The sequence below is a fragment of the Ictidomys tridecemlineatus genome, chromosome 2 (assembly GCF_052094955.1).
Source record: "Ictidomys tridecemlineatus isolate mIctTri1 chromosome 2, mIctTri1.hap1, whole genome shotgun sequence".
Lineage (NCBI taxonomy): Eukaryota > Metazoa > Chordata > Mammalia > Rodentia > Sciuridae > Ictidomys > Ictidomys tridecemlineatus.
The window spans coordinates 28693494-28721434 of record NC_135478.1 but is presented as its reverse complement, the minus strand read 5'-3'; the positions used below and the strand labels follow the sequence as shown (position 1 = coordinate 28721434).

General features: G+C 36.5%; 1 protein-coding gene and 1 long non-coding RNA gene across 2 annotated transcripts in view; one reads left to right on the top strand and one right to left on the bottom strand.

Moving 5' to 3' along the window:
• Dync1li1 (dynein cytoplasmic 1 light intermediate chain 1) overlaps positions 1 to 27600 on the bottom strand; it is a 33992-nt gene extending 6392 nt beyond the window's left edge. Inside the window, exons 1-8 of the mRNA XM_078038228.1 lie at positions 27349 to 27600; positions 27066 to 27139; positions 12098 to 12214; positions 10881 to 11111; positions 7724 to 7893; positions 4725 to 4818; positions 1260 to 1395; positions 588 to 699 (exon numbers count right to left, since the gene is read on the bottom strand). Of these exons, the coding sequence (XP_077894354.1) occupies positions 588 to 699; positions 1260 to 1395; positions 4725 to 4818; positions 7724 to 7893; positions 10881 to 11111; positions 12098 to 12214; positions 27066 to 27139; positions 27349 to 27494 (1080 nt within the window). The 5' untranslated portion in view covers positions 27495 to 27600. The remainder of the gene's footprint in view (positions 1 to 587; positions 700 to 1259; positions 1396 to 4724; positions 4819 to 7723; positions 7894 to 10880; positions 11112 to 12097; positions 12215 to 27065; positions 27140 to 27348) is intronic.
• The window catches only part of LOC120891440 (uncharacterized), a 41023-nt gene continuing 39957 nt past the window's right edge, over positions 26876 to 27941 (top strand). The window contains exon 1 of the long non-coding RNA XR_013434375.1: positions 26876 to 26937. This is a non-coding gene — a long non-coding RNA (uncharacterized LOC120891440). The remainder of the gene's footprint in view (positions 26938 to 27941) is intronic.

Here is a 27941-nt window from a genome sequence, read left to right as displayed (position 1 = left end):
TTTCTTGGCTTTTGGCTCAGCTATAGATTGTAAAGTTCACAGATTCTACCTATTTAAAAAAAAAAAAAATTATGGGGGTGGGTATCAGGGAATGAACTTGCGCAATCGACCACGGAGCCACATCCCCACTCCTATTTTTTGTATCTTATTTAGAGACAGGGTCTGAGTTGTTTAGTGCCTCTCTTTTTGCTGAAACTGGCTTTTAACTCAGATTCTCCTGTCTCAGTGTAGGTAGCTGCTGGGATTACATGTATGTGCCACTGCGCCCAGCTATTTAAATTATTTCAAGATCCACATATTCACTGTGCCACCCTTTGATTTCCCAAGCACTATATTAATATATTCAGCAATAATATTTGCTTATATAAATATGCCAAAGGCTAACAAGATTCAGTGACTGAATAGTTGATTCATACTTTGCTAAAACAAATCCTTATATAAACTGTACATTAGAAACACACAAATTACACTTTGAAACTCCCCTGATTGTACAGGACATTCTTGCTTTTCTACCTACAACCTTAAAGTTATGGCCTACCTCTCAGTTTAAAAGCCGAAATATGGAAACTGTTTACTAAAATTGTTACCTTTCGGACAGGTGGTTTAGTTATGATGTCTTCAAAATTATCTTCTGCTTTCAATGTTTGAAAGTTTTCATGTAATATTCCTATTTTCTTATCATTATCCCACCCTGCTGGACTGTAAAAAAATGGATATGTAAATTCTCAAACATTTATAACATATTTTTTTTCATTCAATCCACAATAATGTAAAAGGAGTATTTTAATGAAGTCAATTTGACCAATATGGAAAACTAATTAATTTTTATTATAATGTTCAATTTTTATTTCACTAATTTCTACTTAAAATGATTACCAAATTCCTTATGTTTAAATGTTATTATATAGTTTTACCCCCCTTTTTTTTTCTGGGGGAGAGGGCAATAATTATTACCTCTCAGTTTTATTCAGGTTATCTTTCTAAAAGTATGTCAGATTACATATTTGGTCAAAATGTATCATAATCAATTAAAAAATTAGTAGATATACTAATATAGATATACTAATAGAAAATTCAGCTAAATGGCAAAGACCTTTCAAAACAACCAGCAATAAAACTAAGGCCAGGAAATAAATAAATAATCGAGGAACAGATTCTCACCTACTCATCATGGAGAGGTCTACTGGTCCCATCTCAAAACTGAAAATGGTGGCTCATCAAGTAGTAGCAATAATGCACACATTTAACAGTATACTTACATAAATACTGCATCCTTTTCCACAACAATAGCAGGAATCTTATAAGGAAATCCATATAGTTTCTGAACGATGTATTTATATACTAAGTCTATATTTTTATTTTCTTTTACTGAAGTGTAAATAAGTGCTGCACCATCTGAATAATATCATTAAAGAAAATTTTGGACAAATTCTATAAATAGTTTCCATAAAACTGTGCATTCTCAGCTTAACCTTTACATCTATATGCCTGTTAGTTTAAAAAAATAAATTCCAGGGACTGGGGTTGTGGCTCGGGGGTAGTGTGTTCACCTAGCACATCTGGGGCCCTGGGTCCGATCCTCAGCATCACATAAAAATAAATAAAATAAAGGTATTGTGTCCATATACAACTAAAAAATAAATATTTAAAAATAAAGAAATAAATAAATTCCAAGGGTATATAACTTGGCATTCAAAAGGCCTGGGTTCAATCCCAGCACTGACAAAACAATATAAAATACTTACAAATGGGCTAGAATCTAAATAAAATGTTTACACAATTAATTTAATTTAGAAGGATAGAAGCCTCATTAAGCCAAGAAGTAAAGGTAAATTTAGTAATATGCATACAACTATTTAAAGGACATAAAGAGAGAATTTTGATTTTAACCATCCTTAAACTTCATGAAGGAGGGGATATTTTTGTCAATAATTCTTTTGCCTTTTCAAAAAAATATTTCTTACAGTTTTTACTAATCCTAGGAATTAAGACTTGCAGAACAAAGCTCATGAGACTCAGCTCAAAGAGGACTCGGACAACCGAATATTGAGAAAAGGTGGAGTCAATTGTTACCAATGAAAAGTTTTCAAGATGACCCAAGGAAAACAGTAGATTTCATGGCTGTTATGGTTTGGATGTGAGGTGTCCTCCTAAAGCTCACGTGTGAGACAATGCAAGAAGGTTCAGAGGAGAAATAATTGGGTTGTGAGAGTCTTAACCCATTCGGTGAATTAATCCCAATAGGGATTAATTGAGTGGTAACTGAAATGGTAGGGTGTGGCTGGAGGTGGGCATTAGGGGTGTGGCTTTGGGATATATATTTGCATCTATCAAGTGGAGATGCTCTGTTTCCTGATGGTCATATGAACTGCTTCTGCCATGATATTCTGCCACACTCTTCTGCCATGATATTCTGCCTCACCTTGATCCTAAGGAATGGAGAAAGCCTAGGAATTCTGAAACCCTTAAGACTCCAAATAAACTTTTACTCCTCTACAATTGTTCTGGTCAGATCTTTTAGTCACAGTAGGGAAAAAACTGACTACACAATGGCCCACACTTCAAACAATACCAATACACACAAGGATATATTAATCAAAGCAGATTCTATCTTTGATCTTTTTTAAAAAAAAATTCTTTTAGTTGTAGGTAGACATAATACCTTTGTTTAATTTATTTATTTTTAATGTGGTGCTGAGGATCAAACCCAGTGCCTCACATGTGCGAGGCAAGTGCTCAACCACTGAGCTACAATCCCAGACTACCTTTGACCTTTCATCTAAAAAAAGACCAAGCAGCCTATAGAAAAAGATGCAATGTGACTATTGACAAATGATATATTCATAGTAGCTAACAGAAATTCTATAACTAACCCTTAGGATCACAATTTAGCACTGATCATTGTGTTCCCTAGAAAGAGATGGTGACTTAAGCCAACATGAAATGCTGGGAGTGGTCTAACTTCTGAACTGGTTACTCACATTTTCTAGGAAATAGCCTGAAGTTTATGAATCTAAAACTAGTACTGCTTAATTTAACTTACTGGAAAAAAAAACATTAAAACTTTAAGCAGAAGCTTAATTGTGTGAACTTTATATTAATGATCTTGCCCGTATTAAGAACCGAGATTTCTGCCAAACACAGTGGCACACACCTGTAATCCCAACAGCTCAGGATGCTATGGCAGGAGAATCAAAGTTGACGCCAGCTTCAGCAACTTAGCGAAGCCCTAAGCAACTCAAGGAGACCCTGTCTCTAAATAAAATATAAAATATAAAAAAGAGCAGGGGATGTGGCTCAGTGGCTAAGCAACCCTGGGTTCAATCCCAGGTACCAAAAAAAAAAAAAAAAAAAAAAACCCTCAAAATTTCTATAGTTGACAAATCTGCATTGCAACTGAAAATTTTTAAATAAAAATGATTTTGAACAGTCACCTTCACTCAATGATAAACATATGCCTCACTAACTTGAAGTGACTTCTCACATTTTGTATTCTTTTAAAAATCAAGTGGCTCTAAAAGTCTATTTTAGTGGACAGTTTCCCTCTTGATTACATTTTTATATTTACATTTTCAAGTACAGCATTAAAAAGTGTTTATAAAGAGACTATTCTCAAATTTTCTATTTTTCAAAGATAATCAAAAGTCTCTTAAGTTTCTATTTCAATTACTCCCATTTCTTGATAGTATATAGACAAGCGCTATTTAATGCAATGCAACTCAACCATTAGGTGACATAAAAAAGAAAGGCCCATGAAGAGAGAAAGATCTGAAGAAAGAGGAAAGAGAAGCTGCCAGTGTCAAGTCATCTATCCAGCTAAGCTTTCTCTAAGTGCCTTCTAAACTAACTGTCCATTAATAAAATGATTTATAAACTGCACATATTAGGAACATGTATGTATTGCTTATTATTATCTATCCCTACTAAAATTTCATTGCTTATTACTATTCCTAATGTTATAATTTCATTACTCTTACACTCAAAAAGATTTGGCTGTGGAATATAATTGTAAATATCTGATCCAACAGGGGCAGGAGGGAATAGCTAGCTCTCTTCAGTGTACTCAAGGTGTGTCTGAGTTTCCAACTGTGAATTCTCTTGAAAACATTCACTGTAACTCTCATTTCTTCTTTCTCTTAGTAGTAAATGTTACTCACTGGCTCACTTAATCCCTGCAATCTAGATTAAAAAGGCTGCCTATGACGGGTTTTCCAATCTTGTGGTCATAAATATAATACTTTTAAAAAGTACAGATTCTCCATTTACATTTTGTACAATTCCAATCCAATAGGTCTTAGCTAAACATATAGCCATATTTTGAAGCCCATAATTTAGACTCTTTATGGAGAAGATAACATATTAAACAAACTAAAAAAGAAAATACACAAACTTGAAGATTAACCTTGCCTCACACCACCCATCCCCAATAAGCAAATAGTTTTTTAATCAGATATGTACACAATGCCTTTGCATTAGAATTTTCCATAATTAATGATTTTTCTTAAGAATAGTATTTTAAAAGTAGCATATCAAACTTACATATTAACACTTGTTTTCATACCTAAAATATTCACATATAAATGACTTGGGAACTAAAATTAAATTTCCAACCACATACAAGAAAAATAACATTTACAGAATTTCTAAAGCACATCAATTTCCTTTATTTTTAAAAACAAAATAGATAGGGTACACTGCATCCATAAATGTTATTAAAAGGATACACTGTAAACAAAACTTCCGGATGTGTGACTGGATAAAATCGAAATGTTCATCTCTGTAGTCATGTTCTTTCTCCAATACACTAATGGCATCACACTGTTGAGTTAAAATTATTTAATCAAAATTAAATGTAATAATTTAAACAGTTCAATTCTGGATGAGGAACATCACAAACCTACCACTCTGCTACTGTGACTGAATAAAATAAACACGAGAATATAAGTTAATACTTTTAGCTGGAGTTTTAGTAACTTTCTTTAAAAAGCACTGACTTCTATGTTATGCTGCATCTGATCAGAACACGAAAGAGAAAGTTCTGGAATATGAAAGAATGAAGAATAACAAGCTGAGCTTATACTAAGTGGTCATGAAATAGTATAGGAAAGAAAAAAATACAGAAGAAAGAGACAAAAGAAAAGACAAGAAGAATGCAACTTTAATCTAAAAGCTTAAGTCCCACATACCTTTCCTCCCCAAGCCAATTTTTCTCCCAGGTCTGATACTCCCAAATTTCACTTAGGAAAACTGTACTATTAATTACTCAATGTAATAAATAAAGCAAAGAGAGTTATACTATTTCAAGAAACCTATAATATAGGGTACTTTCCAACTGATCAGATAATGAAGACCTTGTTAGCTTAAGGATTCTGAGAATGCCAGACCACCATAAATCAGCTTGTGATCATCAGACTGATGTCATCCCCATACACCTTCCCATGCCCACTCTCTACCATTTTGCTTTTAAAAAAGAGCCTGAGAACCCAAAAGGGTCTCTTACTCTGAAGATGGCCAACATTCTCCCTTGAATGTGTCTTTGGTTTTCTAAATAAATCTGTCTGTGCCTTTAACTTATTTCTGCCACATTTGTCAAGAACCCCACTCAGCCTTGAGTTGAGGTCCCCCTCTCTAGAAACTTGGACCTGGTCCAATATTAGTCATACTTGCTAAATTGACTTTGAATTCTATAATAATTTTTTAATCTAAAATCTAATCCAGTTCTTTAAAACACATCAGTATAACCAGGGAGTCTTCACCTCTCACCAGTTCCTCTTTCATCCTATAATTCCCAACTGATTTCATTTCTTTTCTGATGTTTTTATTCATGCTCACTACAATCTCACCAAAAACAAAGGGAATTTCAGTTTATTTTTGAAATGCTACCTGTACAATTAGTGAAACAATTCTGAATTCAAATATTTTTTCCAAACCCTTCTGAAAGGTATGAAGTTTAAAATCTAAACTTTTAATAATGTTCACTATATCTAATATTAGTTTGGGTTCAAATTTTATATGTAACTTCTTTGCTATACATATAAACATTATAGGACAGAATCTTCTTGCATCAGGTTTTTTTTTTTTTTTTTAAAGATACTTGGGTTTGAACCCAGGTTACTCTACCTCTAAGCTATATCCCTCCCAGCTCTTTTTATTTTTAATTTTGAGACTGGGTTTTGCTAAGTTACCAAAAATGGCTTCAAACTTGCAATCCTCCTGCCTTACTGTCCCAGGTTGCTGTGATTACAGGTGTCTACCAAAACACTCGGCTCCTTGTCTAATTGACTAGCACTTGTTAGGCTATTGAGAGTGATTTCAAATAATTAAAGATACTTTAATCTGTTGACTTAATGACACTTTTGCTGAAACATGGCAGTTTAATAAAGAGACTTTAACTGTAGCAGTTGTAGAACACTTCTTTAGCATGCATGAGGCCCCGAGTTCAACAAAAACAAAAAGTTAACTGAATCAGAGCATGTGGACTTAAAACAAGAAACGTAGTCTCCCTGAATATCCATTTCCAGTCTTTTAAATGGAAGAAGCTGAACCAAAACACTTCCACATACATTCTCTGGTCCCCTTACACATTTAAAAGCTCATAAACTTAAGTATATCTAATGGTGTTTGAAGATTTTATAAAACACAGTAGATGCTATCTTCAGGCATGAAAATTTTATGAATCATTCTATGGCTCTTTTGATAATGATTCAGGACCTTTAAAGTTAACATTTTTCTTTGGAAAATAAGACTGCTTTTTATGAGAAAAGTTGAGGCATAAAACAGGGAAACGTGCCAACAAATAGCTTGTTTGCTAAACAATACAAAAACAGACCACTGAGTCACTGGGATTATAGGCATGTGCTACTGTGCCTGGCTCTATCATCACCTTTTTAATATTAATTTTTTAGTTGAAGATGATCAAAATATCTTTATTTTATTTTTATGTGGTGCTGAGGATCAAACCCAGGGCCTCACATGTGCTGGGCGAGCGCTCTACCACTGAACCACAATCCCAGCACCAATCACCTTTTTTTTAATAAGTAAGAAACCCTAGATAATTGCCTACCAACTTTATATCATAATAGGTGCTTCAAGATGTTTATAAGTCCATTTTAAGTATATTAATATATCAAAATGTAATGTTTAAAAAAATTTTACAAAATTAATAAACTATCGTTTCACCTGTAATTATGTATACTATACTGACTGTAAAATGAAGTTTAATTGAAATTATAAAAATGAAATTCAATCACTAAGTATCTTAAGTAACACTTTAAAACAATTATGATCATGATCACAGAAGCTGTAGCCAAGAAAAGGAAAAATGCATAACACGGAAGCAGCATAATGACTCTGTACCTTCCTTCCCTTCACACTGTCATCTGCTACACCAGAATTTTCTGGTGTGTGGGGATTAGAACTGAAAGATTTACTTTTACCTCTGCCCACCTTTTGCGATGGCCCTGAAAGCTACACCTCATCTTCTATAGACACAAGCAACTTAACTCTAGGGCAACATTTTTACAAGTGAAATGTCTAGGAAAACAATGAAATAATTGTTTTTTTAAAGTCACAAATTAACAAACATTTAAGCACCATCAAATATTTTAAAACTATTATTTCTATGTGATAAAACTAATGCAACTCCAAAACAACATGGAAAACAAAGTAGTTGTTCATTGCTTGGTGAGTATCAGTAGTAAAATCTGTTAAGAAGCAAACTAACCTTTGTGCAAACTACAAGGACTGGAATGCCCAAGTTATGTGTAAGTGTATCTGCACCCAGAGGTAAAACTACACTGTCATCTTTGTCTTCCTGCAATGCGGTGTTTCTTCTCTGAGGAGAGGCTGGAAAGTCTTCTCCTGGCTCTACATATTCTTGGAAGTCTCTAATCACTGAAAATAAAAGTAAACATAGTTATTTCTGCCTTAGTTTAAATATATAGTTTACTCAAGTTTATACTTAATTTTTTTTTTAAAAAAAGAGTGAGAGAGAGAGAGAGAGGGAGAGAGAGAGAATTTTTTAATATTTATTTTTTAGTTTTTGGCGGACAAATATCTTTGTATGTGGTGCTGAGGATCGAACCCGGGCCACACGCATGCCAGGCGAGCGCGCTACCGCTTGAGCGACATCCCCAGCCCAATATACTTAATTTTTTGTAAGAGAAAAAACAAAAAATTGTTTGAGAAATCTATTCTGGGCCCAGCATGGTGGCGCATGCCTGTAATCTTAGAGACTAGGGGGCTAAGGCAGAAGGATTGCAAGTTCAAGGCCAGCCTGGGGAACTCAGCAATACCCTGTTTCAAAGAAATAAAAATAAAAAAGCCTAGGGGTATAGTTCATGACTCTGCACCTTCATCTAGCGAAGTGCCTCTGGATTTAATCCTCAGTATCAAAATTAAAAAAAAAAAATGTTTCATAGAAGAGTATGCAGGCACTGGAACCACAGTAATAATTTTGAGCCACAATACTGCACTGATAATTCAAAGAGTAGAGCTCTATGTAGGTCTGATACAGTCTGAAAAAAGACTTTGGACAAGTTATACTATACCTTTGACTCTTTACCTTCTCTGAAAGGATGAGTACTACAGAATAAAAAATAAATAAATGTGGGAGAAAAAACATCCTACAATTTAAAACACAGTATTAGTTGAACAGTGATGCACATCTGTAATCCAAGCAACTTGAGGCTGAGGCAAGAGGATCACAAGTTCAAGTCCAGCCTTGGTAACAGTGAGACCGTGTCTCAAAATAAAAAATGAAAAGGACTGGAGATGTAGCTCAGTAATAGAGCACCCTGGATTCAATCCCTGGTATTGCAATAAAATAAAAATTTAAATTAAAAAAAACCCACATTGCTAGATAACTTTTCTTTTTGTGGTAGCAGGAATTGAACTCAGGGGCACTTGGCCACTGAGCTACATCTCCAGCCCTATCTTGTGTTTTATTTAGAGACAGTATGTCAATGAATTGCTTAGCACCTTGCTGTTGCTGAGGCTGGCTTTGGACTCTAGATCCTCCTGTCTCAGCCTCCAGAGGCTGGGATTACAGGTATGAGTGCCCAGCTGCTAGATAATCGGCGGACACAACATCTTTGTTTGTATGTGGTGCTGAGGATTGAACCCAGGCCGCACGCATGCCAGGCAAGCGCGCTACCGCTTGAGCCACATCCCCAGCCCCTCTTTTTTTCTTTTTCTAAGCCCTTTATTCAGGTTTCCTTTTACATAAGCTCAATCTTGTACCAAGTTCATTCTTTAAACCTAATAAAAATTAATGAGCTATTACCAATGTAGATAAACTTTTTGAAATCATTTGCAAGACTGTCAAAATTATCATTTAAAAAAAAAGTAAATTAAAAAAACAAAGTGAATATGCTGAAAGTCTTAATAATGTATGCTTGACTCAGTAATTACCTTTCTAGGAATTCTCAAGGACACAATCAGGGAAGTACAAACACAGGAATTTCCATTTAACATTGTTTTTCATGTTTAAAAGCAAAACAACATATCTGGAAAGAAATTTATCCACTACATAAAATTAAAAACAGAATGTGAGGAAATACTGTGCAGACCCATAAAATGTCAAGTTTCTAAATACTTAATGCTGTAAGAAAATAACATTAAGAGAGAGATAATGAAGAAAATCAAAAACTTCAGCTTAGAAATAAAAAGAATATCAGAAAAAATATACTAAGGCATATTTTGTGAAATTTAATACAGGTAAGTATATTACTTACATAATTAGAGAAAAAGTTACTTTTTTAAGCAACTATGAGCTAGTTACTTAACTATGGATTATGAATATTGACTCCTATGGAGGAAAACTTCTGAAATTACATGAGATTAAGGAATAGGGAATCCTGAATAGCTGAGTAGGAGTCCCCAGGAACCCAGGGTCATGTTACATACCACTAGTAGCTCTTGTGGCTAATATCTTTAATAAAGATCAGTGGTTGAAATCTAACAGTTACTCTCAAATTTTATCATGTACTAGAATCACCCAAAGAGCTTGTTAAATCACAGATCACTGGATCCACCTTCAAGAGTTTCTCGTTAAGTACTCTGAGGTGAAATTTTTTTCAGGTTCCCAGCTATACTGATATTGATGCTGTTGGTTCAGGGACCACAGGCTAAGCATTACTGCTCTAGTATAAATTAGATTCAGGGGTGGGGGTGGGGTGGCAATGCTATAGGCCAAGGTCAACAGGGGAGAAAAAGTACAGATTAAAAGCATTAGACATCCTTTTCAATGACTTGACAAAAATTTCCTTTAAGTTTCTTTCCTTACATTTAAATTTACCCCTAAAAGTTATCACTGGCTAATGGTAATAAACAATTTCATCTACATCTACATATTTCCTTAGGCAAAGTTCAACACTGGCAATTGAAGAACTCTCAGGTTTACAACCTGTTAGAAATAATCCTGTTTCATTTTCATAATCTCTATGAAAATTTCCAATTCATAAGAGCATGTGCAAAATGTATTATGTACTTTATAAATAATTCAATCATCTTAACATCTTTTTATTTATGTCATTAACATCTTTTCAAGCATATTTCATTTGAACAAAGTTGGTGAGATTACTATCAAGAAATAAAACTTCTGGAAATGAGCAGCTGAAGAAAGATTCCTATTTCTCCCCCTAAAAAATTACTTCTCAAAGTGAACACTCACAATCTTTTGGCAAGAAGAAAAGGCACCTTAGTCAAAGTTTACCATCATGTATGTCTCCAATTTAAAACTATATTAAAACTTAGCATGTCACCCAAATTAAATTTCAAAAACAGTAGTCAATTTTGTTTCCTTCATTAAACCTCATTCATAATATAACATTTTAATTAATATATTTGGTATATGAAACCTATATTTCTAGATTACTCACGCTTTTGTTCCATTTCTTTCATCTCTTCAGGAGGGATTTTCAATTTGTCAACATGTTCTCTAACAACACTTGCCCACTTCTGTAAAGAATCCAAAGCAGTCCAAGGCTTTGACATATCAACGACAAACATAACTAGAGTGTCCTTCAGAGACATGGCATCCAATGAAAATTTAAGGAGCCCTTTGTGATAAAGGTCTCCATCTAAGATCCATACATTACATCTTGTTTGATCTATAACAGACAAAAGAAAGTTACCAAGGCAACAGTATTAAATCACTTCATCCAACTAACAATACTACTTATATTTTAGGGCATCTCCACAGGAGATATCAACTAGCTTTGATAAAGTTCAACAAAATATTTAAGTCACATCTACAAATTTAGTAAAGGCCTAAAATGATTTAATGGCCCACCAGAGCACCAAAGCAACCTTTACTTCATGAATCTTAACCCAAAGCCAAGAGAGTACATAATGTGTTTTATTTATGTATGTATATACATATGTGGTGCTGGGGACTGAACCCAGGATCTCACACTCAGCAAAAGGCTCTACCATGTGGGCTGGTGAGCAATATAACCAGCCCAACATGTTAATATTTTTACTAAGCGCAGATAAAGCCATGACTACTAAAGATATCATATACAAAAATGAGAAGGCTAATGATTGATATAAGAAAAAAAAGATTGACCAGATGAAAAAAATCTAGAATAGATTATGTTATTATTAGAAAATGGGGAAAAGTGAAAAGGGAATCAGCAAAACTATCACTACCTGAGGGAAGATAAACTGAGAAATTAAAATTCTTCATGGACAGCCAGAAGGCTAACATCTATATATCAGAAAACCCTAAGCTATTTAAAAATATCATTACATGACCCCCATAATACCCTAAGAGGCTTTAAAATATCACTATGTGAACCCCAATCCCAGATCAATAAGGTATACATAAACATAAGTACTTAACTGTCCCGCATGATATCAGAGTCTAGTAAAAAATGATACACTAAGAAAGGTCAAGGGCTAGGGTGAGCAACAAAATGCCTCAGAACAGACTTCAGTAAACGTATATTAAGAAATAAATTGGGCTGGGGCTGTAGTTCAGCAGTAGTGCCCTTGCCTGGCATGTGTGAGGCACTGGGTTTGATTCTCAGCACCACATATAAATAAAGGTATATCAATAACTAAAAAAAATTTAAAAATAAATAAATTGACTCACCATCCCTGTCTTCATCATGTACATTTAAGTACAAATATTCCAATCCTCTTCCTTTCTTGTACTCCTCTATTCCCTGAATTTTTCTTATTAAGCTTGTTTTTCCAGCTCCATCTTCACCTAAATACATATTAAAAAAAAAAAAAAGACATGGATTATTTAAAGACGCTTTCTAGTGCCATGTGAAAAGCCCAGCTGGAACTAGCTTCAACCAAAAAGGTAATCTGATAGAAGAAAACTGGGTAGCTACAGAATCAAAGATACAAACTCCATCACCACCAGGATTCTCTCTCCCAGTATTGCTGCTGCTCTTGTTAAGTCTTGTTATATCCTGTAACAAATGACATCTTCTGTAAGTAATTTTTCAGGGGATGGGGAGACAATATAGAACACCACAGCTTCACATGCTAGGCAAGTATTCTACTACTGAGCTACACCCCCAGCCTTTTTATTTTTATTTTATTTTACTTTTTCTGTACTGAAGATTGAACCCTGGGGTTCTTAACCACTGAACTATATCTAGCCTTTTTTATATTTTATTTAGAGACAGGGTCTCACTGAGTTGTTGCTAAGTGTCTCACTAAGTTTCTGAGGCTACCTTTAAAATCACAATCCTCCTCTTCAGCCTCCCAAACTGCTGAGATTACAGCATGTGCCACCATGCCTGGCCCTTTTAATTTTGAGACAGGGTTTCCTTAGACCATCGAGGCTGTCCTGGAACTTATGATCCTTCTGCTTCAGCCTACTCAGTTGTCAGGTAGTGTGTCAGTACAAGCCAGCAATAACTAAGTGATAGGTGGATATTCCTTTTTTCTTGATTCTCTCTGAAAATACCATTCTGAGATTCTCTCTTCTGGAATTTTAAATGATGACAGTTATACTTAGCATTCAGCACCTTATAAATTCTTTTTTTAAAATAAACTTTACAAAATAAAATTTGAAAAATAAAAGAATATGTGGTCAAATAAATGTAATATGTTAAACATTAGTTTGAGACTTTTTCCCCACCTTATGATTTCAAAATTCTTCATTTCTGTTAAAAAAATCAGAAGTGATCACATTGAGAATAAAGATTTCATAAACATAGCATCTGGGGTTATCAGAGACTTGAGCAAAATCTGATCTTCTTATAGATGAGGAAATTGAGGCAATGGCCACAAAGATTGATAGAATGGTAAGAATTCAAGCCTCCCCAAAGCCAAGTCAACTTCCTTGGGAATGCAATTCTCTTGACTCCCTAATCCCAAGAATTTTCTAACAACCTAACCAGTGCTTGGCAAAGAGAAAGTTTCTCAAAATGTTTGAAGAAGCACTTTGCTTTAGTGAAACAAAATATGAGAGCAAAATTTTTAAGAACTATTTTTCTCTCATCTCTCATCTATCAACTCTAATAATACCTGGAAATTAGATGAAATCTACACTTATATTTTTTTTTTTTTTTTTTTTTTTTTTTTTTTTAAATTTTTTTTTTTAAATTTTTAATATTTATTTTTTAGTTCTCGGAGGACACAACATCTTTGTTGGTATGTGGTGCTGGGGATCGAACCCGGGCCGCACGCATGCCAGGCGAGCGCGCTACCGCTTGAGCCACATCCCCAGCCCCTACACTTATATTTTACAGATATTTTAAGCCCATTTCTTCTTTTCATAAGTCTTATGCCTCAATTATATTGACTTTTTTTTACGACTTTCACTTTATACCTAAATGCACTCTGACATGATTGTCTTGATGGCAAATGTGTACACCTAAGAATAGAACTATTTCATGAAAAATCGAAAAGACCAATGAAGATAAAGATTCTTCAAAATCTTGGGGTTTTTTTTATCTGAAATATCTGCAAAGATATATAGAGTTTTCAATGATATTATCTGTCTTCTTTGTTGTCTTTAAGCAAAAAGCTTATTAACTCCTGGCCACCTCCCAGTTGTCTTCTCACTCTGTAAATATATCACTCAAAAATAAGCATTAGCCTGGCACAGTGGTGCACACCTGTAATTCCATCTACTCAGGAGGCTAAGGCAGGATTTCAAGTTTGAGGCCTGGCTGGGCAACTTAGCAAAACTGTGTCTCAAAAAGAGGAAGTAGGGAGAGCTAGAAGTATAAGTTCAGTGGTAGACTGCTTGCCTGACATGTGTGAGGCCCCAGGTTCAATCCCCAGTACCCAAACCAGAAACAAACCAAACAAAAACAAATAAGCATTAAGTGTATGCCACACTTCATTTCCTGTCCTACAGGTAAGCGGTCTTCCCAAAGCAATCTTATCAGGCCATTCTCTCTTAAGATTGTTCAGGAATTCTGGTTAATGATATGTATGCACAAGTATTTAGAGGGAAACCTCCTGATATTTACAACATATTTTGAAATAAATCAGTTAGGACACCTCTGATAAAGCAAATGTAGTTAAATGTTAATGGCAGAATCTAAGTTGGGATTCATGAAGATTAATTATAAAATTCCTTCTACTTTCTATGTTTGGAATTTTCATAAGATGTGAGAAAAATCCTTTAGGGTCTTCCCACGGCTCTTGCAGGTAAAAGACAAGACATAAAAGTCAACACTTCTTACAAAGTCCCCTTTACCTCTCCTGCCCACCTCTATCATATCCAGCCCCCCACCTGCAATGTTAAGCTCTAGACATCTAGTTTCCAGCAACTTCTTCCAGTGCAGCAGAGAAGCATCACTCACTCCCAACTCTAAATCTTCACATAGGGTGTCACTTCTCTTTAGAATATTCTTCCCTTCCCCTCACTTGAGAAAACCCAAGCTTATCCTTCAGGTCTCTAGGAAGCTTTCTTTCTTTGACTCCTAAGTTTGGTTAAGCGCTCTCCTTTGTACTCCCAATAGCAGCAGACACACTGAGGATATCACATAACGTCATGGGTCTGTTTCCTGCAGAGAATATCAAGTCTATCCTCTCATTCAACAAATACTTTTTGGGCAGGTTCTCTTAACCATAGCAGGATATAAAGACCTAGCTTTTAAGAAGATTAAAGAGAAGAAAAACTGTCCTATTATTTTCTTTTCTGTCCCCACCCCACCCCCTGGTATTGGAGATTGAACCCAGGGACTCTGGGAATGTGAGCTACATTCCCAGACCTTTTTATTCTTTGAGACAGAGTCTCATTAAGTTGCTTAGGGCCTTGCTTATTTGCTGAGGCTGGCCTCAAACTCTTGTCTTAGACTCCTGAATTGCTTAGAAAATGTCATATTATTTCCTAACAGGTACTTCGTGCTTGCTCATCAAAAACAGAAATGTGTCCCATGTATAGACAATCCCTTACATTCTATTAAAATCTTTCATTATCCATACATACAAAACTCAATGGGTTATCTCATTCAGTAACCAGTCAATTAATAGTATAAGCTCATTCTTCCTTCACTAAATGTAGGAAAAAACTTTTCTCAGTCATTGTTGCTGGTTGGAAGCTACTTTGCCACAGCCAAGCTGGACTATATTTAAAGATACTAAAAAGTCCATCCTGGGCTGGGGGTGTAGCTCTGTAGTACAGCACTTCCTAGCACACTTGAGACCCTGGGTTCACTAGTACCTCCAAAACAAAAATAATAAGCGTGAACCTTCTCCCTTTATTCTACTATGCAATTGCAACATTAAAAAAAAAAAAGTTAAAATTCAGGATGCCTATCCTTTGAAACTGATAGACACTTAAAATTATTATTAATTTTTATTTTTAGTTATACATGACAGTAGAATGTATTTTGGCAGAATATACATACATAAAGTATAACTTGTTCTATTAGGTTCCCACTCTTGTAAGGAGTTACCCTGGTTGTGTATAAAATACAAGGCTAGGAAAGTTATCTCCAATTAATTCTATTGTCTTTTCCTATTCACCTCCCCTTCCCTTCCTTCCCTTCATTACCCTTTGTCTAGACCAATCTATTTCTTATTATTCCCCTCCCCAACCTCCCTTGTTTTGGGTTAGCATCCACAAATCAGAGAGAACATTTGGACTTTAGTTTTTGGGGACTGGCTTATTTCACTTAGCATGATATTCTCCAGTTCTATCTATTTACTGGCAAATGCCATAATTTAATTCTTCTTTATGGCTGAGTAATATTCTACTGTATGTATGTGTGTGTGTGTGTGTGTGTATGTGTATATATATACACATACATACATGCCACATTTTCTTTATCCATTCATCCATTGAAGGACAAACATGGATGTGACTGTATCACTGTAGTATGCTGATTTTAAGTCCTGTGGGTATAGACCAAGGAATAGGATAGCTGGGTCAAATGGTGGTTTCATTTCAAGTTTTCTAAGGAATCTACATACTGCTTTCCATGGTGGCTACACCAATTTGCAGTCCCACTGGCAATGTATGAGGGTACTTTTCTCCCCACATCCTCACCAACATTTATTGTTACTTATATTCTTGATAATAGCCATTCTGACTGGAGTGAGATGAAATCTCAGTACACGTTTAGTTTGCATGTCTCTAATTTCTAGTGATGCTGAACATTTTTCGTATATATTTTGACCATTCGTATCTCTTCTGTGGAAGTGTCTGTTCTGTTCCTTTGCCTATTTATTGATTGGGTTATTAAAAATTATTTTTAAGGGCAAACTATTCAAGAAACATAAGTCTCTAAATTACAATATATTTTTGGAGAATATTTTATAGACTACTAGTTTGAGGAGTAAAATAAAGTAGAAATAACTGCATATGTATTTTTTTCTTCATAAGTAGTACTCTTTAAAAAAATTTTTTTTAGTTGTAGATGGATACAACACATTCATTCATTCATTCATTCATTCATTCATTCATTCATTTATGTGGTGCTGAGGATCAAACCCAGTGCCTCACACATGGTAGGTAAGTACTCTGCCACTGAGCCACAACCCCAGCCCTCAAATAATATACTTTTAAAGTGGCAAGTACAGCAATGGGGCCTGTGTAACTTCAGACAATGCTGAAAAATTAACTTATCTTCAGGTCCTTGGCCAGCAGCAGGCAGTGAAACAGACACACCAGCTTTAAGTCTGCCAGCCAAATACTGATCTATATATACACTTATATAAGCAGAGAGTTTCTGTTTAAACAGCCCATATGAAAGCCCTCCTATAAAGTACAGAACATTTTACCTTAATTTTCATTTTGTATACTAGATTTTCTGTTGGAGGGCATATTTTATTTTTTATTGGTGCACTATAGTTATACATGATGGTGGGATTTGTTGTTACATATTCATACAAGCACTAAATATAATTTGGCCAATATTATTCCCCAGCACTTCTTCCTTTCTTTCCCTTGAAGAGCCTATGTTAAAGATATTTTAAAAACAAACCAAAACAATTCACTAGATTAATATTATTATAATGGAGCTATTTTCGTGTCCACATGCTGAAGCTTTTTGTGTAAAGGACTAGACACTAAATATTTTAACAGGCCACTTAAGGTCTCTGTCATATATTTTCCTCCCATACTGCTTTAAAAATTGGAAAAACAAAAAGCCATCCTTAGCTTGCTGACCACTCAAACACAGACCATGGTCCAAACCCCACGGGACCATGGATGGACCAAAGGAGGACAGGTTTATTGATCAGACTAAAATGAAATTCTCCACAGCAAATAAACCTGCATTACAAATTATCTGTCTATCGCCCATAAAAATAAGTTATTCTCTGTAAGTCAAGTATAAGATCCAAGCACTTAAGTTTTGTTTTACCACGAAGCACACAAGGCCATCAGTTCTCACTTCAGCTCAAATTTGAAAACAAAATTGATTACAAATCTCAAAATTCACACAAAGTTGCCCAAACCATAGAGATTTAAAGCCATGCTTATGACACTGTTTTACTTTCCTGACAGATCTCTAACAGGTAATAGATTAAACATCATTACTGTCATCCATTACTATTTTTTTTTTTTGCAGTACTATTAAGCCAGGGCACTCTATCACTAATCCACACCCCATCCCTTTTTATTTTATTTTGAGACAAAGTCTTAAGTTGCCAGGCTGACCTCAAAGTTTCAGTCTTCCAGTCATAGTCTTTCAAGTCACTCACTCATTCATTGCTTCTTGATCAGAGAGACACTAGAAATATAACTTCTTTGTAAGATACCAGCAGTGCATTTAAAAGATAACAAGAAAATATGAGTCATGTGAAAATGAGTAGTCATGCAAAACACTTAAGAACACATAACCCATTGACAACTGCTAACCTGAATACTTCCAAAGGATGCCACTGTTTGAAATGATTTACCAACACCGCATATAATCCTTCCAATAATCCTAAAAGGTAAAGCAGTACTAGCTGAAGGATAAAAAGGGATGACAATGGGTGAAATTAAGCAGTACGCTGCCTCTTCTTTCTGAGTTTCCTTCCCTGGTGTAGACTGAAGCACTGTAATCTTTCTGAGTTGTGCCCGCTCATGTGCCAGACACCGGCTATCTCTGTAGAGATTTGATTCACATTTCCATACTGCTGTTAGAAGACACATTATGGTCCACAGCATCAGGATAATCAGTAGAGAAGGAATTTCAACCTATCATATATCTGATTTGTAATATGTAAGAGAAAGTAACATTGGAAAATTGATATTTTAAAAAAAATTTGGCTTTGTGAGAAATAAAATAAATCATCTGAAAACTCTGGTGACAAGAACTACGAGGGACCTCACTGAACTACTTTGGGTTCAGCTCTTCTGATATGGCCTTCTCTAGGTTATTTGGAGGACCCAGATGGGTGGGAGCTTTTAGTCTGCTCCCCATTTCACAGAGGGCATCTTTTCCCTCACCTCAGTGAATAAAAGCAGGGAGTCTACTCCCCACCTACAGGACTTGGTGATTACAAGTTAACTTTTATGCATGTCTATTCAAGACTACACCTCTACAAAATACCAAGGAGTGAGCTATATAATATAAAGACAACCCGATTTTGAAACCTAGCTAAGCCGGGGCTTAAAACCCTCTTTGGTAAAACAGTAAACATATTATATAATAAATTACCTAGCAGAACACCCAACACAAGTAACAGGCACAACACCTGATGGCTCCTATCCTTAAGCTGGCCAAGCCCTACCTTTGATTTCATCACTCAGCAATCCATGTTACATTAAAAATATAATTTATTCTTAATCATTTACCTTACTCCTGCTACATATGAATTAAAATTATTTAGTTTGGAGCTGGGGTTATAGCTCAGTGGTAGAGCGCTTGCCTCGCACTTGTGAGGTACTGGGTTTGATCCTCAGCACCACATATAAAATAAATAAAGATATTGTGTCCATCTTTTAAAAATATCTTTAAAAAATCATTTAGTTTAATTCAATAAACATTTACTAAGGCCAATAAATACTCAATGCTTATTAATAGATATTCTGCTCCAGAAGACAAAATCCTATTAAAGCAATGGTTTTTATCAATAAATATGGTATACACAAGCAAAGATTAAAATAATAGTGTTGGCAATTATCCTGAACAAATACTCATATATCCATATACTGATGGTGGAAACGTAAATGGTATAGCTTTCCTAGAAGACTGTTTGGTAATATATATAAAGATTTAAAAGATATGTACTTTTGACCTAACAATTCTGCTTCTAGCAACTGATCCCCAAGATAATACTGGGAAAAGTGGAAAATAAGTTCTAACAATAATGATCTATCAACCAGTTATAATTACAGTACAGCCATACATACTACTCAGTCAACAAAAGGGATAAATCCATATTTATTAACATGAAAATAAAATCATGTTTCTGGACTTCCAAGCTATCCTATGGATGTGGGCAGGAGGCCTCAGCAGAGACTCCATTCCACACCACTGGGCCTCTCCACAGGCTGCATGTCCCCATTCATGGCAGCTGGCCTTCTCCAAGTGCTGATTCAGGGTAGAGCGAGCACCCAAGGAAGAAACCAGAATCTCTCATAGCCCAAACCATCCCCTGTTAGTAACAGCCCAACCCTGTGGGCAGCACTCTGTGGGCAGGATTGCCCAAGGGTGTACATAACAGGAGGGGGATTCCAAGGTCAAAGTTCTAGCAGGGAAAGGTAAGTGTTGTGAGAGACTGTGCCCACTTACAACATTCTGAGTATACCAGACTTTTTTGAAAGCCTTGCAGAATGTGACAGGGGCTGTGAAAATAGTGAACAGGGATGAAAGGATCCTATTCCACTTGTTCACTGAGTACAGCTTCGGGAAGACTTGCACCAGAAGTAATAGTGATTATCCTCAGGGATGGGAGAACAACTTTGTAATTGGGAGCTGTGTTTATGTGTATTGTTGTTGTTGTTATTACTGATGTTTTTCAAGCTGTCTTTTTTGAGCATGTATAATTTTTAAAGTTAAAACAAAAACAACCACATTTCATGAAGTGAACCATAGTACATGAGGTGAAAAAAAATCTTGTTAGAAAATGATATATAAAGTATGTCTATTTTTAAGAAAAAAAATATACACATAGAAAAAATACTGATTATCTCCAGGTGGTAGAATCATGCATTATTTTCATTTTTTATCTTCTATTTTTCTCTTTCTCTGATAAGAAACATACATTATGTTTATAATTTAAGTAATGACTTCCAATTTTGAGGTGTGTTACATTTAATATCTTTTGGTTTCTTTAATCCAAGGAAGTATGAAATAATCTCACAGCTTCCAAAGACAGGAAGGGCTGAACTTCAGATCCTGGGCCTCTGGGTCCTTCTACCATGCCTGAACTGCCTCAGCCTTTTGCAGCATGCATTGGGTCCTTTTCACATGTTTCCTCAACCCAGTATTTTCCTTCCCACCCTGCTTAACAAAATTTTACTCAGATATATATCACCTTTTCCATTTATAGTGACATATTTGGTTTTTACTACTTTGAATTTTTTTCCCCAGTTTATAGGTTCCGGAGGGCAGGGACCAAATCAGCCCTGTTTTCCACAGATGGCCCAGGAAAACGTTTTCTGCACAGCATACTTTTAATAAATGTTTGGTGAACAAATGAATATAGAGATAATCTGTGAGGTATAACAGTCACTGCCCAGATATTACAAATAAAGTAAATAGATTAGCCCATTTTTATTCCCTCATTAGTGACGGGATCCCATGTTGAATTTTGGAATTTTTTCCTAATTCAAGCTTCTTTTCTGTTTTTGCATATTCAAAGTGCTTTTGCTGACATTCTCTCTCATATAGACTTCACATCAGCTGAATAACCATTCTAGCAATCTTCACGTGTGATTCTTCCAGCTATTTTCTGGTTTTGTTTTGTTTGGTTTGGTACCAGGAATTGAACCCAGGGGTGCTTAATCACTGAACTACATCCCTAGCCCTTTTTTGTATTTATTTTGAGACAGGGTCTCACTGAGTTGCTTAGGGCCTTACCAAGTTTCTGAGGCTAGCTTTGAACTCACGGTCCTCCTGGCTCAGTGTCCCAAGCTGCTGGGAATATAAGTATGCACCACTGCAACTGGCCAGTTTCCGGGTTTAAAAAAAAATTTTTTTTGTAGTTGTAGATGGACATCATACCTTTATGTTATTTGTTTAGTTTTTTAATGTGGTCTAAGGATCAAACCCAGTGCCTCAAACATGCTAGGCAAGCGCTCTGCCACTGAGCTACAGCCCCAGACGGCCCCTCTTTTTTCTGTTTTCAACAACAGCACTATGGGAAATATTTTAAGAACTCCCCTCAGTTCTTAAATCTATATTCAACTGTATCTCCACCTAGAATAACAATGACTCTTTAAGTAAAACCTTTTCATCATTCATCCAGTACATATTCACTAAGCACCTAATATGTACCAACTACCATAACCTACTAACCAGGAACCTCTATTAAGTGGCATCTTTGCTTATTGATAAAATTGATGACCACAATAACCTAAAGCAAAGATTCACAGACTTCAGGCCCAAACTAATCTGCTGCTTGTTTCTGTAGTTAAAGTTTTATTGAAACACTGAAATGAATGCTCATTTCATTTATATAATGTCTGTGGCTGTTTGGGAACTACCAGAACAGAATTGAACAGTTGTAACAGACACCATATGACTTTAAGAGCCTACACTATTATCTGGCCCTGTACAGAAAAGTTTGCTGACACTAACCACTAAAACATGTCACCTGACTCTCACTTTATGTTTGCTATTTTAGTAGCAGTAACACATGATAAACACATAGAAATTTTATGTTAATTCTTTGAAAATCACCAATTCAGTATTATATGAGAAATTCTATTCCTTACATTATATTCCCATAACCAATCATGCCAGAAAATACCATTAACGTACTTCAACTAATAAAAATCCATTTTTCCCACCAGTCATGGAATTTTGGTGATCTTTAATTCTATCTCTGCACAAGATTAATAGTTTCAGACTAAACATTCTTTATTACTTTTAAAATCAGCCCTCACATATTAAGCCTTGCACTCCCTCCATGGTTACAAGTTACTTCGTTACTTCTGAACAGCTCTCTAGTTCCACTGTGATATCCTATTTGCAGTAATTCAAGCATAATATAGGCTAGTTTTCTTCCTGATTTATGTTTTTTAAAAAAAAAGACCTTCAAATATAATCCTTGATGATACTCAACATTTTGAGATTTTTTTTGGCTGCACAGTACCCTGGACTAATGCCTTCAAGAAACAATATAGAGACTCTAAACTTCTCTGAATAAAATTAAACAGTCCAATCTGCAAAGGAATACTTTTACTGATTTAAAACCAACTGTAATATGGTTTAGAATACTTCTTTAAAAATAAACACAAGACTTAGAATTAAGAAAAAAAAAATGTTAGACCAGTCTAAGGCTTTGGAGATCCCTAAATCCTAAGAGTTTAAAATTTGCAGATGAGAAAAATGAGGCTTAAATGACTTGCCAAAGGGCCAGGTAGCTCTTGGTAATTCACACTACCTGCAAATCAAAAAAGTGATATAAACAACTAATAAAAAAAAAATAGATAAATTTTTTTAAAAAGTGATACAGATCTCCTATCTATAAAGCCAGGCATTATAGATAGATATGGATATGGATCCAGAATGTACAATTTCAAATCCCGATTTTTGCCTTTCTATGTTACCTTCTAGCAAGTTACTTAAAAGATTTGTGTCTGTTTCCTGATCTTTATGGTGATAGAGAGTATGTAAACAATCCTTACAGGACTAGTACATTTAAGTGCCCCATGTTAGGTATTACTATTATTTTCCTTAGGGACTTTTCTTACTAAAATCTTGGGAACCATGATTACATATATATCTTGGTTGACAATGGTTTCAGTTAATCTAAATCAATGAGATACTTTTGTGCTGAAACAGACATACTGAGGAATAGCAGATAAAATTCCTTTACTACTAAATACCCTCTTGCTTTTCCCACAAAGAAAGCTCTTTTCCTTTAGGGAGATAGGTTAGCATACAGATTAGCATTTTCAAACAAATCTCAATTTACCAAATTAGGAGTACTGGCTCTGGATCCATAATGTACAATTTCAAATCCTGACTTTTGCCTTTCTTTGTTACCTTCTAGCAAGTTACTTATCGGATTTGTGTCTGTTTCCTGATCTTCATGGTGATAGAGTATGTAAACAATCCTTACATGACTAGTACATTTAAGTGTTCCATGTTAGGAATACTGCTATTTTCCTTTGGGAGTTTTCTTACTAAAACATGGGAAAGCAATCAAGATATAGAGAAAATGTACTTAAAGGTAGCTAGAAAAATATAATTAATTATAGTAAAATTTATTAAATGTAAAACAAAGAGGAAAAATAGTTCTTAAATGGCAATTTATAATGAGTTAAACCTATTTAAAACATATGCACAAGAAGTCCTACCTTTAATATTGAAACACACTTTAGGGCCTGGGGATGTAGCTCAGTGGTAGATCACTTGCCTACATTCAACAGGCCCTGAGTTCAATCCCCAGCACTGCAAAAAAATTAAAAAAATAAAAATAAAAAAATAAGCCAGGCCTGGTGGCACATGCCTGTAAAGTTACTAGGGAGACTGAGGCCAGCCTACAATTTTGAGACCCTGTCTCAAAATGGCTGCTGGAGATATAGCTCAGTAGTGAAACACCCCTGGATTCAATATCCAGTATGAAAGAAAAGAAAGAGATTAAACATAAATGTTAGTCTTCCTGGATTTTGGCAGGAATCAGGCCTAGGTAGATTGAATGACACTTAAACACAAGAGTCATGGCCATAGTTATTTTCTTCAGTAAGTTACATAAACATTTGGTCCAGCAGCTGGGGTTGTAAGCTCAGAGGTAGAGTACTTGCCTAGCACAAGGGAGGCACTTGGTTTGGTCCTCAGCACCACATAAAAATAAATTTTAAAAAAGGTATCGTGTCCATCTACAACTAAAAAAAAAAAAAAAAAAAAAAATCTAATAAATATTTGGCTTTTCCATGACAATAATTACCAGTACTTTTGGTCGAGGATAGCAATACAGTAAGAAGAGTTTTGTACTGGCACTCTCCCTGCAGACTTCTATCAAGCTGGAAAGTCATGCTACAGTCACAAAATACATGAATTTTACAGCAGTATGATCTTGGAGAACCCTCTTACAAGGTATTAATTTATTATCTCATCTATAAACTGGTGATTACATTCACCTCCCAGATTGGGGAGGGGTAAGAGGGTAAATAGAGATTCGTATGAAAATGTTTTGAGAATAGCTAACAACATACACATATTCCTAGTCTCGACTCCATTGTCCCCTTGGGAAGGGAGGTCATTTAGCAATCTAAGATAACTGCAACTTCTATGTGTGTGTGCGTGTACACATATGTGTGTATGTGTCTGTGTGCAAGGGGTGTTACATAGGCCTATATCATCTTTCCTACACTGGGTTACTTCTGGAAATGTAAAGTCTTATTATGGTCTCAGGTTGGATTTTTTATATATGGGACTCCAGAGTATGATCATTAATGAAAGACCTATATTAGGTCCAAGCATCTCCCTAACATCCTCAAACTCATTACAAAAAAAACCACAATCTCTACTTGCATGTTTCTTTTCTCTATTACAACACCCTGAACACTGCCATAAGAGATTGTAAAATTTCTCTAAGAAATCTTGAGAGGTACTCTAGAAAATTAATGCTATTTGTGTAAAGTTACTAGTGTCTTTCAAAGCTAAAAGGACTTTATGAAAATCCCAATGGTACTAAAAGAAAAATATTAAATTTCCAGCTCATATAACTTGATACCAGATGGGGCTTTCTGAACTATTCAGTTCATAAAAAGGAAATTTAATCTGTTCTAAGTATGGAAGAGTGGAGGAGTCTAGGACCTTTAAGTACACTAGGTCTTATGTATTGATTCAGTGTCAAAAGGGTCTTAGGGGAAGAAAGAAAAAAGAATAAAACCTCAGTGCAAATTAAGGGCACCAAGAAAACTGCTACTTTTGTTTCACCAAAAACAGAACCATCCCAGCCACCCTGTAATATCTAACATACAAGAATAACTAGAGGGAATTTATAAAATGAAAACAAAATTCTGGAATCTTATCTTTACAATGGCAGTATTTGAAAAGAAGTCTTATTTAACCTAAAGTAATTAAAATAAATTTCAATGAGGTCATCTGGTCTAAAATCTTTTAGTAATTAGTAATTTGTTTAAATTAATAAACTTAAAATATTTTCTCATTTTTTTAACTTTTTGATCCTATCTCTGCCCTGTCAATATCACTTCATGTAGGCACCAATTAAGTTTTTGAAGAGTTCAAACAAATGTTTTCTAATTCAGTTAAAATAAGTTCATTACATTGGCATTGTGCTATCTTCACTTTACAAACATTATCTCATTTAATCCTCTCCACAATCCCAAGAGACAGACATTATTATTTCTACAACATCCATTTTAAAGATGAATAAACTGACGTTTATAGATAAGCAACCTGCTTAAAATCAAAGGACTTGTATATAATAAGGCCTTTATTCAATCCATGCCAATGTAACCTATGTGCTTTCAATCACATTAAAAACACAGGTAAAAAGATAATTTTTCAACTTGTATGTATTCTACATTATAGTATTCATGAAAAATAAATCGTTCTTTTCCTCTCTAACAATTCATTAAACTGTGGACCCTGTCAAATAGCATTTCTTTGTTTCCTTTCCTGTTTTTAGATTTACATGACAAAAAGTATTGAGACACCAATACCAAAGTTTTAAAATTTAACCATCATCTTATAAACCAAACTTCAATATCTTTTATTTTTAAAATATAGAAGAAATCTCTCCTGTAAAGGATGCAGGAGCTGAACCTGCAAAAATGTGAAACTGAGAATTGTTCTCCCTCAGTCCTCTACCTCCACCCCCATTCAGTAAGGATGAAAATACATAACTTCAGAGAACCAACGAGATACAGAACAATCAAGAAAATTGAGACATTAGGTCATTTCTCCTTAGTACATCCGTTTAGCGGAAGGGAATGAACTGGAAAGGTGTTCTACTGCCCTTCGCTTATTTCAGCATTATTAAAAAAGCAACTGCAACACAAGCACACTGTACCGGAGAACGCTGAATCAAATAAGATCATTTATCACGACTACCAGTCTTAGTTCTACCTTCTCTGTCAATTATACAAAGAATCGCCTATTAAATATTAATGGCATGCCATTTGCACTGGAGCTGTCACGGACAGCTTCCTGTTACCTATTTTTGTTAAGAAACAAAAACTGTCTCTGTATACTAGGTAAACCCCAGGCCACTAGAATCCCTCAGATGGGCGATCCATTCTCTTCCTCCCCGGGGAGGCTGACAGGGCCACCCTCACACGCCAGGGAGGAGGAGGGAGGAGGGACTTGAGGGAGGGCGGGTCCCCGCGGGTCCTGGGCTGAGGACGGGGTTCCCTGACTTCCCAGCCGTCAGCGACAGGTCAGGAGGCGGGGCGCGGTCGATCTGAGCTGTCCGCACAAAGACAGTGAGCGAGCGGGTCCGCGCACCGGGACCCCGGCCGGGACGGGGTGGACCCTGAGGGGTGCGACAAGGCAGGGGACGCTTACCTAGCAGCAGCACGTTCTTCCCCGCCGGGAGCTTGGAGCGCGAGCGGGTGGAGACCTCGCTGAGGATGCAGGACCTAACGGGAAGCAAGGCGCAGGCTGAGGCCAGGGACGAGGGGCCGGAGCCGCACCTCGGGAGGGACGGCCGGGCCTCGGCGCGCCAGGGCCAGCTCCTCCGAGAGCTCAGTGGCCGGGCCCGGCGCCGAGCTCCGGCGGGCACGGGACCCCAAGGCGTCTGCCAGGCTGGGAAAGCCAGCGGGGACCCTGGGAGGGGTGGGATCGTTACCAAAGATTCTGCCCGTCCTCGTCGTCGCCGGCTGCAGCGCCGCCGTTGCCCGACGCGAGCTCGTTGGCCAAGGGGCCGCTGGTATAAGCCGAGGCTAATCCCGGTGGAGAGGAACCGAACGAGCCGACTCGCCCCACGGTCGCCATTTTGGTCGGGAACCACACCACTCCCGGTCAGGCTGAATGAGCGGGGCGGCAGCGGCGGGAACCCGGATATGGGGTGTTCAGCTCACGGGAGCGGGGCGGGGCCTGCGGGGGCGGGGCTCGGGCCGGGCCGCGACTGACCTAGAGTTAGGATGGACTGCGCGTGCGCCGCGGGCTGGCGGTTACCAAGGGGCTGCGCGTGCGTGTTGGGCTGGACCGGTATCCGCCGCAGTCCGTATTCCGCTGATTTCGCGGTTCAGAAGCGCATCCCGCGCGGAAAAGTGGGTTGGGTGTGTCAAATGAGCAGCGCTCCTTTTCACCCTTCAGTCCGGTCCATAAATCCCGCAACCGGCGCGGAATTCCACCAAAGTCATTAAGAGCCCATCGTTCATTCAGGCTGCAGTTCCCAGCCTATACCTGTGCCAAGATAGAAATGGGCCGCCCTGCTGT